This window comes from Mixophyes fleayi, chromosome 6, assembly GCF_038048845.1.
Source record: "Mixophyes fleayi isolate aMixFle1 chromosome 6, aMixFle1.hap1, whole genome shotgun sequence".
Taxonomy (NCBI): domain Eukaryota; kingdom Metazoa; phylum Chordata; class Amphibia; order Anura; family Limnodynastidae; genus Mixophyes; species Mixophyes fleayi.
The window spans coordinates 193,014,355-193,034,201 of record NC_134407.1 but is presented as its reverse complement, the minus strand read 5'-3'; the positions used below and the strand labels follow the sequence as shown (position 1 = coordinate 193,034,201).

General features: G+C 39.1%; 1 protein-coding gene and 1 long non-coding RNA gene across 2 annotated transcripts in view; one reads left to right on the top strand and one right to left on the bottom strand.

The window, feature by feature from the left end:
- SEPTIN9 (septin 9) overlaps positions 1 to 15,736 on the bottom strand; it is a 147,721-nt gene extending 131,985 nt beyond the window's left edge. Inside the window, exon 1 of the mRNA XM_075177733.1 lies at positions 15,650 to 15,736. Coding sequence (XP_075033834.1) covers positions 15,650 to 15,671 — 22 coding nt within the window. The 5' untranslated portion in view covers positions 15,672 to 15,736. The remainder of the gene's footprint in view (positions 1 to 15,649) is intronic.
- The window catches only part of LOC142095026 (uncharacterized), a 113,942-nt gene that overhangs the window by 22,861 nt on the left and 71,234 nt on the right, over positions 1 to 19,847 (top strand). The gene's annotated exons all lie outside the window — the stretch shown is intronic.

Genomic DNA, 19,847 nt, shown 5'->3' with positions numbered 1-19,847 from the left:
TGTTGGTTTGAAAGGAAAGCCTCAATGTCATATCTCTAATCTATCTCTGTAATCTAACTTTATGTCTGTTGCAACAGAAAGCAAGTGAGTGAACAGGTATCTTGCGAACATACATATTGCCTCAGTGTGGTTGATTTTCAGTAATCTCTCTGATACTGATGAAGTACTGGGTTCAACTGGTGATTGTGCTGGCCACGTGCAGGCTGAACCTGAGCCCATAGAATTCTTGGCCAGTATCTCCACGCAAGTAGGCATCACTAGGGCCTGTTCATCCACTAACACACCTGATAATGATCTGAAAGATTTGTATTAGATTACTATTGGGTGTCTCAATAGTGTTCAGGCCACAAATGTCTTTAAAAGGTAAGACAGTTTGCCCCTGATTCTCTGGAAAAAATCAGGAAATTGTTGTCTTTTAGATATTTTCACTAATTGTTTAGACTGAAATCTTTTTGAGTAATTTTTTCTATTTCTATCGTATTGCCCCTTGACATTTGGAGATCAGACTGTCAAACAATAGGCAATGTTTTCTCTTACTGTATTTTTTACCTGCTGAAACTGCTATTAATACCTAAGTTTCTGGACAACAGGAAGGATTTGTCTATGGTAGCCTCCCTGACATTATCACTAACAACGCACATTATATACACTTGCATCTATTCTAAAGTTTCATATACAACCATTTCACATTAAAGTATTCTTACCAGCTCCATGTCTCCTCATGCTGGTTTTTGTGGGATAAAAGTTGTGTAGGGTACTGGAAAGAAGGATAGCTTCAAAGGAAATGAACATGACATGGGCTGATTAGACGCGGTTTAGGAGGGATGTATGTCTGTGTAGCATATTTGTGCCGATTATCCAGTAGGGAATGTTGTGAGATGCAGGTGCCTCTTATCTATGCTGCAGGTGTTCAAAACTGCTAATTTTTGGCTGAATTGGGCCATTAATTCCCTAACACTACATATTGACATCACACTAGAAACCGGGCAAAGCCAGCTTAACGCATGGGCACACTGGGCAGTTGCCCAGGGGCCCCACGAGCATAGGGGCCCCATAAGGCTTGACAACTTTTCAGTATGTTTTTTCGGGAGATATATTCAGAACCTTCAAACACTTTATTAAAACCTTCAGGTGGACTAATTACCTCAGTATCAGCTGTTATCTTGATATGTGATTTTGCTGTTGCAAATACATATCTGGACCTTGACGAAAACAACGTACACGTACTAATTGTACATAAGTGGTTGTGTAGGTAGAGCCCCAGTGCATGGCTTTGCCCAGGTGCCTATAATGCTTTTAAAGCGGCCCTGAAACCGGGCTCAACACATTGATGGTCAGGAGGTTTTCAGCACTTAATATGTAGAAGTCTCGGTGTGATTCCAGCACATTTTAGCAGTTTCATGTGCTAGCATGAAGAGGAAGAGATTTATAAAGAAAGTATCGCAGATTAATGTGCACCTGTCGCCATGAATAATCTGATAAAATAGATGCATCATGTTTTTGGGTTTTAGCACCTAAAGCCTGTATCTTCAGTACGCAAATGAGTGTATCAAATTCCTCAGCAATCCAGTAGTATAACAAGGAAAATGGCCTGTCGCTGCTTTAAACGGCTTATACATCCAAGATGATTCCGATCAACAGATAATGGACCTAACTTACGGGATGTACTCTTCACAATGACCTGGTTTTAAATGGGTCATCTAAATGGTCTGCTATGCATAGAATAAGGTGCACGCGTACTTTCCTCTCTCTGGAAACTAGAAGTGTGCGGAAAGGGGAACAAGTGCACTATGAAAAAGTGTGAACATCACATTAAGCCTCCTCGTCCATTAAATCAAAAATTTTTTATTGCTAAATTACTGCTTATTGATGATCAATCAGGAGAGTGAGGACATCAGGGAGTATATTTACTAAACTGCGGGTTTCAATAAGTAGGGATGTTACCTATAACATCCAATCAGATTCTAGCTGTCATTTTGTATTATGTACTAAATAAATGACAACTAGAATCTGATTGGTTGCTATAGGCAACATCTCCACTTTTTCAAACCCGCAGTTTAGTAAATATACCCCTGGGACTGCCTTTATTTCATGTGGCACTCTTGTCTGTCTCAAGCCCCTTTTTTTTTTTTCTTTTTTTTACAAGTGTGCCTAGAAATTCGGTCTCCGCATCAGGCAAATATTTACTATAGGGCTGTCAAACTGGTGGCCAACATGGCTTCAAGCCAGCTGTGGACACTTTTTCACCAGGTCCATTCTGTGAAAGAAATAGACTTAATTAATAATAATTAACTCCTATGTATGGTGTCCTGAAGGCTTACAGTACATTTCTCTTCAGTTAAGTGTCGCACTTACATCACTGTTATGCGGTGGTATAACAAGAGGTCAAGAGTTTTAGCTGGTTTTTTTTGTTATCTTTTCTCTGGCACCTCTCACACACCCTGTTTAACAGTCACATGTATGGTGCTATGCTATTTATTCACAGATATTTTGGAATGTTGACGTAGCATGTGCTTCAAATATTGATTTTTAACATCTGGTACAGGCTGAGACCTGTGTCTAACCGAAAAGTGATAGACAGAGAGGGTTAGTTACTTGGTGCTTTGTAACTCTCCTATGTTTTACTGTGTCACCTCATCAAGCTACTTATTAACGTACAATGGATGACGCACACAAATGCTAAGCTAAGATGGCAATGCAGATGCAGCCACATGGGAGGTTTAAAATTAAGGATATTTGTGTGGCATGTGATGTATGTAGCGATGCATGTGGACGTGGTTTTACTACCCAGGCAATAAAGTGTATGAAAATGTATTTCAAAGGGCTATAATAAAGTACAATGCGGCCACACCTGAGCAAAGGTCATGCAGAGGCTATTTTAAAGTATTTCACTGTATGATACAAAGAGTATTTTAGTGACCTGACTACAGTACATAGAATATTTCTTTGATCAGTGTGCGATAAACGTTATCTTCTGGTGACCACTGTACAATGTAGACCCTATATTGGAATCCACTGTACAGAGCCCAATGGTAAGCACAATGTATATCCCAGTGTTGGCTAACCTGTGACACTCCAGGTGTTGTGAAACTACAAGTCCCAGCATGCTTTGCCAATATATAGCAGCTTATTGCTGGAAGGGTATGCTGGGACTTGTAGTTTCACAACACCTGGAGTGTCACAGGTTAGCCAACACTGGTATATCCCATAATCTTGGCTAATATGCAAAACCCGGTTCCCGTTCTCGGCTACTAGGGAAGTGCCAGGAAGCTGTCATAACCACTAGACAACCACTTGTGCTTTAATTGGCAACTAGCAACAGCCAACAACTTGTAGAGTAGGCCAGAGTACACTGTACAAGTGGCAGGCATCAACATTAACCAATTACAGGACCAAAGCTGTCCAGGGGTTTGGTATGCTTATTATAAGAAGTTTGGGGGGTGAGCATTTTGAGACTGGAAGTTGGGGGGTCAAATTTAGGTGACATCCAGAAAAATTAGCAAACGCGACAAGTCTGCAAAGGTAAAGTGCAACATGTAACAGAAATGTGCAACAATGTGCAGTTATAGAAACAAAAACTGATTTACCTGGATTCCGTTTTAAGCTGTGAGTTCTACTGATGGATGGAGATGTGGAAAATGTATCTTATTTTGGTTGTGTTGCTTTGAAGAATGTTAGGGGGACTGCTAAACATTTAAAAATCAAACACCTTTTGGACTGCTTAAAGTTGACCTTTTTTACCATGCAAAGTGGGTAACAAGGAGTAGTTTATTGAGTAGTTGGCATTCACGAGTGCTGGCAATGCTGGTAAAGTGCATATAATATATGCTTGCCTAAGTGACCCAGTCATTGTCCAGTGTAAATTTGTAAATGAGGTATAAAAGTAAATTATCATTATTACTTATTGAGAGATGGATGACTATGGATTTTAGTATACATGGCATTAATGATTAACTGGTATGTGTGAATGTTTAGCAACATTATTGATCTCATGGTGATTTACGAGTACAATGGTTACATAAAATAAAATGATTTAAAGTGGTTTCTGAGACTCTGTGGTTGAAGTGTATTTATGGCAGTAATGTAGCTTTGTGTGATTGAAGACAGAGAATGAAATGGAATTTTGTGCACAGCAAACTGGTGTTGGGTAATGTGTTTACGAGTAAAGTGACCATTAAACCACACTGTGCACATTACATTACCACCCTTATGCACCAAGTAAAATGTTGCTGAGGTTTCTCTTTAATGATCTTCAATGACATATCCTTTCACTGGGTACACGTATACAGTAGTCAGACGTAAACCATCATTAACCTACAAATAACGCAAACGCCAGTACATGATTCATAATGTTATATATTGTACATAAAAATAGTTTTGCAAGATAAATTGTTTAATATTAAAATTATATTTTTCCTGCAAGTTTTCCATACCACAGTTGCCAAAATTTCACAATGATTTTCAGGGACGCTTTGCAATTGAGCTGGTGCATGTAAACGTCATTCATGGTGCTGCCTACATTACTGGTAGGCAACTGGCAGCCTGGGTTCCCATTTCCATCTGGAAGGGATCACGTGCTGTCTTCCTGACCGTGATCTTGTCCCCTCTTTGTTCTTCTTACTAATGGTTCATACACACATGTAGTGAGTTAGTCTGTGCAGCCCAGCCATAAGTTATCCTACTGTTTGTCAACACCTCATGCTCTTATTCTTGTTTAATTTCTCCTCTTAATGACACTTTAGCATATGGAAGTTCAGGACTGTTTAGCATATGGATCCCTATTTACTATGAAGCGTCAAAAAAATATGATTTTCTATCGCTGTGAATATCTTATATTGCCGCAGATAGCTAACAAATTGTCGTTGGGCAAGAGGAGTCTTACGGCTTAACCAGTCGGTCATGCATGCATCTGCACATGTGTGGCCCAGCTTTGCTGGAACACACATGTGCAGTAGACTTGGGATTCCAGTTCCACTGTTTTTTGTCAAAAAAATTAATAAAATAAAGAATGTTAAAATAAAACTATATAAAAAAAATATTAAGCTGGAAATGTTATTACAAAAATGCTTTACTTCTAAATAAATCATTTTGTTCATGTAATATCTTCAGCTTCATCCTGAGATGGCGATAGTGATGTGAGGATTGTGGGGGCACATGTACCCCCGCAGTCCTTCTTAAATAGGCTTTCCTATGATTTCCATTAAAGACACCAAGCAAAACTCTTCCCTGGCGGAGTACATAATCACTTCATAGATTGGGAGGGGATAAATTGTTTATGCCAGAGAAATGGGTTATCTCCCTTTCATAAATAGGCACCATGATATCACAAGTGATTGTCAAAAGTCTAAGTATACTACATGGTATTGCTTGATTTGGATATACAGATATGGGAGACTACAAGAGGAAAGCAAATGTAATCACTGAGCTAAATATTTATCGGTGCAAACATACACCATATCTCCCAACTGTCCAGATTTAGGGAGTATAGTCTTGATTTGAGGGCATCCTGATCGTGACAGCTTTGTCTTCAAAAGCGCTAGGCACACCCCGGTCTTGTGGCCTTGTCCCCTTGTCCCCATCGTGACATGGCCCTTGTCCCAATGCAGGATTCCCAAATATTGGGAGGTATGATATGATGGTCAGAGCAGTTCATTGGCATAGACATAGAAGTGTGCCAAGGAAACTTTAATTGGTCACATGCAGATGACTCTGTCTGTATTGAGATAAACTAATTATTTGCATTATACTAAATGTGTTTTTGCTAGCATTAGTGTGTATGTGTCACAGTTCTCAGGTAGGAAAATTTTGAAAATGTTAGTTTTCTTAATCCACGGTATGCATTTTCAGGGCCTCATTTCGAGGCACGTAATTTGTGCGCCAAATGTAAGTGGGAAAAAGTTGCAAAAAAAAAAAAGCTTACATGTGTATGTTGAGTCGCACGTATCTCAAAATGCATTCAACTCAAAATCAGCAGTATTTCTGCTTCAGGTGTACATTAGGGTGTACAAATGCCTATAGCAGACAGATCCGGCATGACCGTGTTCGTAGTAAATGCAAAATTGCATTACCCTATTCATATACACTATGATGTAATGACGTATCATACACACAAAGAGAATTGAGCCATTACAGTGTTATTAATAAATGCAAAAGTCACATTTTCCATATATAAAATGTAATGAACTACAAACACCGCCACATCCATTTACTGCTTTAGAAATAAATTGAAAATCTTATTTCCTGCGGTAGTCCAAATGGAAATGACAAATAAGTAATCCGGATAGACAGCTGTAACTTGACATATTATAGTGGTGAGGCTAATGAATGAAGTACCATCAGCTGAAGGGGTCAATGTGCAACAGTCAGAGGCAGCTAGTGGTGTCATTATTATTATTATCACATATCTTTACTCCAGTACTCTCAAAGGATATGTGTTATAAGAATCCATATCTGGGGATGCTTCTAAGTTATTACTAAGGGGTTTTCTACACTCATCACTTAGTATTCCAAATGGCCAAATAGGACACACAAAGTACTTTACACTTACATTTATGTTTTATCCCCCTACCCCCTCTCCTGAACTAGTACTAAGGTAGAGGTTCCCTCTCCTTCTGCCCTCACCATTTAGTCTATGTAGTTGGGTCTGGGTACTTACAGTAAGTTGTGACTTATGCTGGCCAGTTTGCAAACAATCTCTGGGTGCCAGACGTTGGAGTAATCTGTCCCTGACCCGAAAGTCAGACATCTCTCATTTCACACTCCTACCTCTCTCCTTATTTACTAGTTTATTTCCTTTTTTGGGAAGCTTTCCCCATCTCTCCTCTTTGTCTAAGTCAATGAAAGTACAAATGTATTCAATATTAACAATTTTGTTTACAATGTTGTACACAGAATTATTTAGGCTGTTTGCCTGCCAAATGGAAGTTACAGGGAGACAAATGGTCTTGTCTGAGGTCAACACACGCTGATTCTGGGATTTGAACCAAGATCTGCAGCAAGTCCCTCAGTATCAGTGTTCTGTATAGTTGCCTACTTTCCCGGAACGTCCGGGAGACTTCGGAACACTCATGAGAGCAGGGCAACCTCCCGGTTCGTAGCCACTTCATTAGTTAAGTGGTGGAGGTGGGGCTTAGGATGAGATTCACGCATCATCATGGCCCCCCTAATGTAATAGGCTAGAAATTGTGACTTTAGTTTAGGGGGTGGGGTCAAAGGACGCGATTCACATCCCCCCCACCACCCCCCGGAGCTCACGGAGGCCAACTTGCCAAAGTTGGCAAGTATGTGGTTATGTAGTTAGTGACCTTAACCACTGAGCTGCTCCTTATTTGCTGTTAAATCATTTTATTAATAATCAAGGCTTGAGATGCTACCTATGGATATTGCTCAGTGTTATAGAAATATTCGTTGTAGCTGTTATAGTAAAAGTGCCCACATATGTTAATTTTTTTCTTGTGCAATCATATTCAGTAAGATCTTATAACTATACTTGTTTGTTAAGAAACCTTAAACAATGAGATCTAATCAAATAGATCTTTCAGTAAACCACAGCAATGTATAATGAAGAAGTGTTGTAATTTACCATGCTGGGGCTCAGGGGAGGGCTGGCAAATTTTAGCCCGGGGGACAAGACTCAACTTCGCAGCCTATTTTAATGGGGGAACAAAAAGCAGATGACCCAGTCCAAGATAGCTCACTATGGGACTGGCCTGCCCCCCAGTCCAGCCTGCCCCTGCAGGGGCTGTTCTTTTTACTATTTACCAGCAGCCTAGCGCATAGCACTTCCATGGGTGCGGGATCCTGCAAAGTTGGGGAGCCTTCAGCTGCAGCCCACAGAAAATGACAGGTAACGCCATCCTGAGATGGCCTTACCTTCATGAATTGCAGAAATTTGCAGTTCACATATTGACATATGGGGACTGGGTTAAGAAACGTTACATTAATTGTGGCAGGAAAAATCTTTAATTTCTCTTGCGATAAACCCTTCATAAATTGTGCAATGACCATTTTACGGAGAAAACTTGACTTTTCTCCATGTTAATGGCTGCTCGCACTTTAATAAATAGACACCTTTGATTGTTCTCTGTGTCTGTACAAATCATTTAATGAAAGGATATTATGAAAAGATGTTTTGATTAGAATCCTTGCATGCGTGGGTGCCTATGCTGGGACTTACTACATTGGATAAAGTCATACATACAAAAAGGTTGCAGAAGAGAAGTCATCAGTTGAAAAAGAAGGTTCTATATATGTGTTACTCATAAGAGAATCGTAAAACTTTCATTGCCAGACGGTCCCAAAAAATATTGTTCTGGCAGGCAGCCGTTTAACCATTAAACAGAGCTGAACCAGAAACCGTTACAACAGCTGATCTATGCTAAACAAAGGCGACTAGAAGGGGGGGACACTTAAAACAGACCCCAGCTGATAGAACCATTCTCCATTCAAAAGCCAAATATGGGCACAATATTTGCCCCTGTTAAGATGCAAGCCACTAAATCTTACATGAACAGTATATGTGATCCACAGCAGTCTTTTGCCACACAACAATCATATAAATATATATGTAATTTATCTGTCTAAAAGGTAGATGAATAGAGTATCCATACAAGACAAGTGACAGAAACTAATTCCAACAATAAGCTACTATCAGTAAAGACTAATTTACATCAGACTGACATTAAGGGGCATATTCAATTGTTAACTTTTTCCGCCGTGGAAAAAGTATTACCGTTATTATGGTAATAATAAGCCGGATTTCAGCTCGCAGCTCCCTGAGCCGCGAGCTGAAATCCAGCGAGAAATGTGCCGTAATAGCGGTATTTACGCGAACTATTACCGTAATGACGGTAATAGTGCGCGGGGTGCGTTACTTTTGGCTGTAACGCCAACAATTGAATATGCCCTTAAGAACAGATGCTTTTTAGTTGACAATTCTATTTCCCATAAAGCTTAGCTAGCCTCTGTATCATCACTGATGGACAGGGTAACCGAACAAAAACCAAGTGCCCAAGGCTGGCCAGTTTTTGAGAATTCACTTAAAGAAATCCCTGATAGTGAGGTTTTGCACATCACCCAATAGAGATTAGTAGACTTTTAAACATGTGTCATTAAAGCTTTGTTTGAAAACATTGTTTGTAATGCTTCTCACATGGGGAAGAGGTGCATTCTCACTTAATCTCTGCTGAAAAAGAAAAAAATGTCATTGTCATCTTTTGCTGTGTTTTCAGCTTAAATCACAGCTGGCTTGGGGGAATTTAGTCAGGTGTATGTCACACAAAGGTTCACAGAAAGGTGACAAGGTTGCCCTGTCTGCATATGTCTATATCGCCACTCGTCACCTCGGCTGCTTGCAGAATGGCTGCAGTACTGTACCTTAAGAAAGCAGGGACATGGGTGGAGTATGAGAAAGGAGAGATATATACAGTGGATGGTGACAGTGTAGTGACTAATGGTGTTGGGACATGCATTTAGGGTCCTGTAACACCAAATACTCTTTACCACGCTAATCCTTTAACTATCATGCACAATTAAATGAACAGTTGCTTAAGCCTACATATCACATATGCACAATAAATAATCTTTAGTCCATGTATGGCAAGTTATTTAAAGCATGAACATAGGTGTAAAGAGCCACAGAGAGGGAGAGGTCATTTCCGCCTTCTCGGTAATAGTGTTGAGAGGATGACAGGTGTGTCCGACTATGAATATACAGCTGAGAAACACAAACCTGTATTATTATTATTATTAAAAGAAAGTTTGCAAGAGGTCAATCTTACATCATAGACATTTTTAAGCAAGCTTCAATTTTACTAGGGGTGGAATGTAAATAACACGATAATAGGCCTGATTCATTAAGGAAAGTAAGGCAAAAAAATGTGTATGTTTTCTCCTGGACAAAGCCATATTACAATGCAAGGGTGCAAATTGCTTTATTATTTTGCACATATGTTAAATACTGGCTGTTTTTTTTCATCTAGCACACAAATACTTGATAGCTTTATTTTTACACTGAAATGTAAAGTTGATTTTCCCTACCCCAACTATAAATCTGTCCCGACATTTTAAATTTACCTCCCCCTCCAATGCAACATGGTTTTGCCAAGGTGCAAAGTTACACATTTTTTTTTTTGCTTTACTTTCCTTAATGAATCGGGCCCAATGTGACTAAAAGGGCCATCTGCATCACAATGGAACACAAACTAGAGAGCTAGATGATTGGAAATGTTGGACACTGTGTATACCTGAACGTATGCTTTCTTCTCCCTTACATAAATCTGCATATAAAATGTGTATGGGTGGAGTCTACAACATAAAACGTAAAAAATCATCACCTTCATTTTAATGGATATTCTAACAAGGTAGAATCCAATCATTTAGGGCCTGATTCATTAAGGATCTTGACTTAAGAAACTTCTTATTTCAGTCTCCTGGCCAAAACCATGGTACAATGTAAGGGGTGCATATTAGCATTCTGTTTTGCATATAAGTTAAATACTGACTGTTTTTTCATGTAGCACACAAATATCAACTTTAAATTTCAGTGTACAAATAAGCTATGAAGTATTTGTGTGCTACATGAAAAAACAGTCGGTATTTAACTTATGTGCAAAACAGAATACTAATTTGCACCTCTTGCATTGTAACATGGTTTTGTCCAGGAGACTGAAATAAGAAGTTTCTTAAGTCAAGATCCTTAATGAATCAGGCCCTTAGAGTTTGGTTTTAAAATGTATATCTTGCATTTTACTTTGTGAAAAATATGATGACTGAGACATTTTCCTCAGTTTGTCTTATCAAAAGCACATCTCAAGATGGGTCCATGTAAAACCGAGCTTGGTGGATGGGCGTTCACTATAAAGTTGATACAGTATACCATTGAATCCTTTAATTGCTCCCATTAACGCATGATTATATGACTTTGCAATGTAGGCAGAAAGAAAGCACACAATGTTGGAATGGGGCGACATAAACATGAGCTTTCATAGCAGAGCAGAAAAACACCTTAGTAAGTCATTTACTTTACGCTGTTCTTGTTCACCTCTTCTCCTGAACCCACCAGCCATGTGTTGTGAGGTGGGACCCTGTATGAACGGTGGGTTTAGCTGCCCCATTGTTCTCTGGGTCACTGAGTTTTGTCAGCGCTGGCACGTTCCTGACACAGAGGTGGAGTCGCCCCAGGGTGTGCAAGTAAAGCCTTTCTTCTTGTGCATTGTGTCATCCCCAGCATGCTGGCTCTTGCCTGACATCTCAGCGGAGGGATAACGGCGATGATTGCACAGTGTGGGGGATGGCATTGGATGTGTATGAGTGTAAAAGGATGCTTGTCTTCCAAAGACAAACGTAGTTGCCAAGAAGTTGGGTAACAGAAAATCAACGGTTTCCCATTCATCCTACCATTCTATACCATAGTAGCCAGTTTATTACAATATTGTGTTTAAGTGGTTAAAAAGAACACACAAGGTTCTTAAGGACATCCAGTTTGAATATGTGAGTTTCGGCTGTGTTTAGTTTGAAGTCAAGGCTTCATATCGATGTCATTAAATAAGAAAGATGGATGAAGTAAACGGCTTGAAAACCATTACACTTCATAGCTGTAAAACTGGCCACACACATTGCACTATTGGGCATTTGGCAGTATGTCTGGTCTCGTAATGCCCAATAGTAATCCATTTAAAATCCAATCTCCCATTTGATATTCGGGGTTTTTTGCTGAGTGTGTATATATCCTCATTTGTAGCATCTACTTCAAATAATATCTTTATACCTTTTTATAAAAATAAATTTTTATATACTTGCTACTCTCTTGTTATACATACCCTTACTGACCTGAACCGAAATGTATTTATCCTGTCTAATGCTGATCTGCCTTTACTGTGGTAATTTTGCATCACCTATATGTCTCTATATAAACGTAGGTCCACCCTGTGATGCCCAGCCAGCATTTTATTAATTTTTAGACAGTTCTGCAAAATCTGTTCTGTAATACATATATTTTTGTCATTCTTAATTGTTTATGGTTGGAAATGGGCAAATACACATTTTAACATACGCATGAAAAAAAAAAAAAAATTAGGCACAGGAGGCAGCCCCACAATAAATGCAGAAAGTGACTGATACAGGAAGCAGGTACTGATACTCTACCTGGAATTCAGTTTATACTGTAACACCCCTCCCACAGTTAGCAGAGCCAAGGGGGTCAGATGTCCTGGGCTCCCACCAATTTATTAGTACCACTTGCTGCCTGATCAATGGTAAATTTTCCAGCTGGTAGAGGCCAAAGTTGTATACGTTGTGCGGTGTTGCAGTATGAGTTTAGTTGGAGTGAAGTTCTTCTTTAGATGTATAACTTCCTCATTGCAAGGTCCTTTCTTTTTTTAGAGTATTATTTATATCTTTACATATTTATACTTATGCCATACGCTTGACCCTGTAAAGTTGGGACGTGTAAAGTCATACCACTCTACTACCTGCATATCATGTCCGACAGGTATTATTTTCTCTCTGCTCTGCTACTATATACACCATAGAAGATTATCTGCCACAAGTAGTGTATAAAAATAATCAGTGTGCTATTTACCTACTGATTTCATTCATCCCATGTAAAGCTGGGTACACACAAAAGAATTTTCCACCAACTTTTTATGCCGATCGATTTTACATCCGATCGATGGTCCGATCGCTCGGTCCATGGACTGCATACAAACTAGCCTTGTTTTAGCGATAGAGGGAAGAGCGGCCGTCCCTTTAGCGACTTTTTACAGCCATGTTGTCGTGAGCAATGATTGTAATTTCGTACTCACTGTCGTGGATCGGTCGAAAACTTATATACACTACACAGCGGAAAGGAGATTGGAATGAAAATATTGAATGGTACGACCAACCAAATGAGGCGACAAACGTCCATTTGGGCAGACTTTCGACCATCGTGTCACCACACACACTGACCCGACTTCCAAACGAGCGGTCGTATGTCGGGTGGTTGAGCCGATTATTGGAGAAAAACCCTGTAGTGTGTACCCAGCTTAACACCAAATCCATCTATGCTGGTCACCTTGAGTACTGTATTTTGACCTTGAGTAAATGTATTGTCTTTTCCAAGACTTTGCTGCTGTAGTTAAACCTTTGTATTAACAACCACCTTTACAAGTGAAAAGGAAACTGCATATCTCGGCTATTATACTATTGTCCTTGATGTTGTAAACTCTTTATCACCTTAACATTTTATACACATAGTCGAATCAGAATATATCTATTGCATACAAGCACTATCAGAAGTTGGTTTCCTTATTGTCCTTTAGATTTGGAATGGGACTTTACTGATTACACCAGGGGGGATATTTACTAAACTGCGGGTTTGAAAAGTGGAGATGTTACCAGATTATAGCTCTAATTTTGTATAATGTAGTAAATAAATGATAATTAGAATTTGGTTGCTATAGGCAACATCTTCACTTTTTGAAACCCAAGTTTAGTAAATATACTCTGTGATTTTTGCTGCCCACAGTGTGTTACAATTAGTTGTATCCTTGTATATGTTATAATGTAAATTGTTCCCCAGTTGTAAAGCGCTATGGAATTTGCTGGTGCTATATAAATAAATGTTGATGATGATGATAGACAACGCCATAGTTGATAAATATTTACAGTTTTTAATCACGTCGTTATCTCAGGGGAACCCATAATGCTCTTAATCCTGAATGTAGCATTGTTTTCTGCCATCTCCTGAGCTAATTATCAGATAGAATCAGAATGATGATGCCTAAAACTCAGGATTATAAACTATGATGGAATAATTAGATTTAGGAATGAGATGGATGCTTTCTGAAGCCTGTGGGGGTTATTTATACTTGTTCATGCACACACAGGTGAATCCACTGAGCTATGTCATGGTGCATCTGGCATCCAGTGTGTGCCATCGGTGCAGATTACAGTGCAAAGCAAAACATGGCCAGCTACTGTGTCATGTTTGGCCTTATTATCTTACTATGTTTCTGTTTTCTACCAATTTGCTATTTGTTTAACCCTTATTTATGTTTCACGTTTTTCCTGAAAATAAGATCTGCCTTTATTTCAAATATTATATAGGGTCAAGTATTGTTAACTATATTTTTCCATGGCATTTCTGTGACCCCTGTGTATATCATATTCCCATAGAAAGCCTATTTATCATAGTACACAGTCATATTATATTATGTCACAATTGGCTGTCAAATTCACTGGCTTAATACCTGCTATAGCTATCCATGTTTATAATCCTTTAATAACTTCATACTTGCCAACTCTCCCGAAATGTCCAGGAGACTCCCGAAATTCGGGTCAGTCTCACGGACTCCCGGTAGAGCTGGCAAATATCTCGCATCCCGCAATTGTGGGTCGAAAATGACGCGAATCGCGTCGTTTTTGGCCCCGCCCCTGCGACAAAACGACATATTTGGCGCGAGGGGCGGGGTCAAAATGACGAGCCCCTCTCCCAGATATAGCTTCCCAAATGTAGGCAAGTATAAATAACTTACCTAGTTTAAAAGCAAGTAAAGACTGTAAGTGACATTAATACATATCAGAGGCCGTGTATTACTGGACTGAATAATATACTTAAAACAACCAAAGGGTTTGCACTTAACTAAATATGTCCGCCATAGTCTCTTTCACTCCTTTGCAGCAAGTTACCATGTTGGGAAGGTGGTGCTTCTTCGACTACACAGACTGACAGTGACTCACAGCCTGGCAGGCTTGCTTTGCACATATTCGCTGTGCGGATTGGTGTATTCATACCCAGAGGCAGGGCCAGCGGTTACACAGTAGCTAAGATCACCGCAATCTCCGGTTTGTGATCTGTATCAGATCCCATTAGGTCACTGTCCTAAACATGTGGGAGGGGCTCTAGCCCTCTGTAGTATAGGTAGCATGTTAGTCTGCACTGTTTAACAGATCTGCGGTGGAATGTCTGGTTGACACTGAACAATGTATTGCAGTTTCATTGGTCTGTATCTAAAAATTAAAATGTTGGGGTTTAGTGGTGCTTTAATTGAAATATTTCCACCACTTGCATAGACACCATTGCTGCTGAAGGATTTTCACAAACATATTTCTCTTTTTTTTTTTTATGGCACATTTGACAACTGACATTTCGTTGTAGTAATTCCATGGCTTCCCTAATGCACGTTGCTGAAATGTCTTAATGTGTGTCATAGTTTCCTTTTCCTTTGCTCCAAGCTCTGCAATTATGCTCAGTAATTACAAGCCAAATAGTTGTAAGGTCACACACATCTGTGGTAATAGGGCTAAACAAGGGTAATGCCCATACCGCAACCCAATTTTTCCAATACAAATATTTAATACTTGCACTTCCACTGTATTTGAATGCTTAGCACTGCATGAGTGCCGAGCACTACAAGTAATTGTCTTTTTCAAAGTTTTTGTCTCGTCTTGCTTTTATTTTCACACAAGAAAGTTCTGTATCCCTGATACGCACATCAATAGTAATGAAATAAACTACTAACATGATATGTCATGTGTACACTCTGTAGTTTTGTGAATAAATACAGCATAATCAGTGTTATTTGTATGAATATGCGACTTGCAGTACCTGAACCAAGTTTTGTTTTGTTTTTTTAGAAAGTATGACAAGCAAAATGTGCCCCCTTACCTGTGTAGGATGACTTCCTCATGGCACCCCAAGGCTTCTCCGACAGCTTCTGGAACTAAGATCCTCAGGGAGTTGTGACCTCCCAGGAGAGACAAAATGCAGAATGGGGAGGGCAGAAAAGAGGCTCACACTTAGAGATACACAATCAGTACACTCCCATTTGTTGGAAGGAACACACCTTTAGTGAACTGTGCACAGTCACGGAATGCACCAATGCACTCTGAGATAGAGGGTACAACTGGCACCCTATGTCCAGCATTATTTGTTAACCCTTACCAGCTACCTGCAGGTACACAAAGAGTTAACCCTTGACAAGTAAAAAATCTCTACCAGAATGAGGATTGAGACACACAACAATGAGTTCTGTGTTCTCGTGTTTGTTTTGCTGCTGTAGTAGAAGTTCATTGGCACAGAGGTTCAATTCCTGTTCACATCCTTGGAGCTCTAACATATTATGCCTTCATTCACTTGTGCTGCAGCTGCTTAAGGGTCAGGGGCAATCCGATGACACTCGGACTTAGGCAGTTGTTTCAGACAGCAGGATTTGGGGAGACAGCAAATTGTAGGCAATCAGTTGTAAAGATTAATTACTTTCTAGCCACCTGTGTCCGAATGAGTGATTTCTCCATTGTTAGTTCATCAAACACTGTATAAAGTGACAATATTTGTGTACTAAGGAATGGAAATGGTGATCTGCTAGTTGCTGCCTCAAGTAGCAATATTGTCAGGTTTAAATTAAGGCTATTTGTGTTTTTTTAGGGGGAACCCCAATTGAAAGAAAATCAAATGAACTAGACAACATGAATAACAACAATACTGTATTTTCTTATTGCAAGATAGACTACCTTAATTTAATATATATGTTTGTGTGTGTGTGTGTATATATATATATATATATATATATATATATATATATATATATATAAATATGTGTATACAGTTCCAGTTTAGAATATTCCATCTGTAGATGTCTGTTTCCTCACAGTGAACTTGCACATTATAAACACGTTATGAATGCTATTACAGTGTATCCATCACCCACAGATAGTGGAGGCAGAAGTTTTGTGGACTGTATTCATGTGTGAGAATAGAGCCAGCATGGTTTGTCCTTTGCTGTATCTCCAATATGTTGTCTTACTGTATAAGAATTATTCTTTAACACCCCCCCCATGTTGCTAGCAATGGTACAGCTGGCTGGGGATAGTCCAAGCTAGGTAATCTCTATCAGTACAAAGTGCTGTTCTCTGTCAAAAAAAAGAACATTTTTTTCTTTCCAGGCAGTTGTGAGTGTAAACATATCCTATTTCAGGGGAGTGAAGTGGAGAGGGTGATGTCAACTAAACATGCACATTCAAGACCTCCAGTTATTTAAGATGAAGGGAAATCCTCGGCTATTAACCCTGCAGACACATAACATCAATACATTTCCTTTTTTCTGGCATGGGATAGAACATGGAATGTGACGGCCAACAAGAACCACTTAACCCACCGTTTGCCCTGATTTCCAAAGATGAGATTGCACATTTTATATGCAAGGTAGATGAATACATATAATAACTCTTTAACGGTATAGTTTCTGCACTTCTACCGTATGGCCATTCCATGCATGCGCCAATTTTTATTAATGAATTCATGCTTCACAATATGACATACATCAACCTGTAATGACTAGTACAACTGTTTGCTTTGGAGAAACTTCCTTATATCTTCAAGGCCAGGTTAATGTTTAGCACATGCATGGCCTTCTGACCCATAACCCTTGCAACACCAGACATCTGCACATCAATGAAAATCCTATCCTTATTCACATTTTATTCTCAGAACATGGACTTTTTTTTAATAAAAAGACGAGAGGCATTTATCTAGGGCTCAGTGGGCATGTGGCCCACTTAAGAGTTACTAGTCAAGTAACCCAGATTTGGTAAATACCATACAGAGTCTCTATCTCACACCCCTCATATTCTAAGACAACAAGAGTTTACCCTGCTGAAAGAGGACATAAGAGGTCATATGAGTTACTTGACCCCAGTCATTTTCTGAGTCAGTTGTTTAAGAAAAGATTGTTGACCTTAAAAAAATATTGCTAGTGATAATCCCATCCTTCCTAACAACTATAATCCCTGGCCCAAAATCCCACCTGTTGCAACCTATTCCAAACTTCAACCTCTTAATGACCAGATAAATAATCATTTTTAGACAAGAAACAACCTAAATAAATTACAGATGTGGCCAAAAATATTAGTACACTTGCAATTGTTTTCTAACAATGCAGCATTTGTTACAGAAAACTTTGTTGAAGTTAAAAAAAAAAAAAAAATATTTGTTACCCACCTATATATTTCTTTGGTTTGCAGTGGAATAAAACACAAAAAGCACAAAGAATTAAATGGAATGGACAAAATTATTGGCACCTTTTAGAAGTAGTAAGAAATAATTAGACTTCAATCAGGAGATTCTCTTTCACTTTGGATTTGAACTCACTGGTGGTGAGTAGCAGATGCCTTCAATATAAAAATCACTTGTTAAGCAAGTAATAGAGAAGATGACTCATTCTCCTGTTTTGTGCCACTGTGTTTACTACAACGAGAATGGAGAAGAAAGAAGAGAATTGTCTGAGGAAGCCAGACAATAGATGTAGCCAATCATGGATAATATCAAGGCTACAAGTCAATCTCCAGAGATCTTGATGTTCTGCTTTCCACCACATGTAATGTTATTAGGAAGTCTGAGGCCCAATGGAAATGTAGCCAAATTCCCTGGAAAGAGAAAACTTGATTGCAATGCAGTATTGTTTAAATGGTGGAGAAAGCACTTCAACCAACTACTGAACATATTCAAGCTGACCTTCAGCGGCAAGTTACGACAATTCAACTCACACCATCCGTTGCCATCTCTATGAAAGGAGGTGTTATGGTAGGAGGCCCAGGAGGGCCCCACTGTTGAGAGAGAGAGACATAAGAATAGAAACTTTCCAATACCCATAGAGTTTTATGCTTTATCCTGAAGGCTATATGTTATATGATTTTAAGTTGCAGGTTTGAAAAGTGGAAATGTTGCCTATAGCAACTAAATCATTCTAGTTATCATTTATTTACCACATTCTACAAAAAGACAGCTAGAATCTGATTGGTTGCAATGGCCAATGGCAATGGTGTTGTTTTGACAGGAGCAACATATATTATTGCATTTAATATAAATGTCTATGCTACAAGTGTTAATTAAACTTGAGATATATTTAGCCATAGTTTACCATTTAGTGATTTATTGAAAAATTATAGGTGGCGCCAGGGGGAATTGGATCCATTGTCAATCAGCCTGGATAACTGCTGAACCCCAACATATTACTTTATGGTTCAGGTGTACTTATCTATACCTTCATCTGTTTAGTATTGTGAATGGCAGCTCTACATTATACCAATAGGGAAGCGCTATGCTAATTATTTTTGCAGAGACATAAGAGTGCCCGACTGGAATTTGCTAAAACACACTTGAAAAAGTAAAATTCCTTCATTTTGGTAAAGCACATTGTCCCTATGATTGCAGAAAGAAAAATGAAAATAACATTTTCCCTACAGTCAAACATGGAAGGGGGTTCAGGGATGTTTTGGGGTTGCTGTGCTGCATCTGGCACTGGGTGCCTTGAATGTGAGCATGGCATCATGAAATCTGTAGATTACCATTCTCTTTTGGAGCACAATATTGAACTCCGTGTCAGAAAGCTGGGTCTCTGCTGAAGGTCATGGGTCTCCTAGCAGGATAATGACCCCTAACACACTATAGAAAGCGCCTAAAAATGGTTCAAGAAAAGACGCTGGACTGTTTTGAAGTGGGCAGCAAGGAGTCCAGAGCTGAATCCCATAGAACACCTGTGGAGAGATCTGAAAACAGCAATTGTGAGAAGGCGTCCTTCAAATCTGTGAGAACTGGAGCCGTTTACACAAGCTCATCTATAGCTGTAGGAAACGGTTGATTGCAGTTATTTTGACCAAAGGCTGTGCTGCAAAATATTAAGTCTAGAGTGCCAATGATTTTGCAAATTACATTTCTTTTAATTTTCTGATTTAAAAGGATATACAGTGCAAAAGCAAATGTTCTGTATATTAAAAGAGAATTGTGTAGACCGATGATACCAAATAATATGTTTATAGGAAATTGTGAGTTATTTGAAAAGAGTGCTAGGCTGCAAATTTTTTGGCTC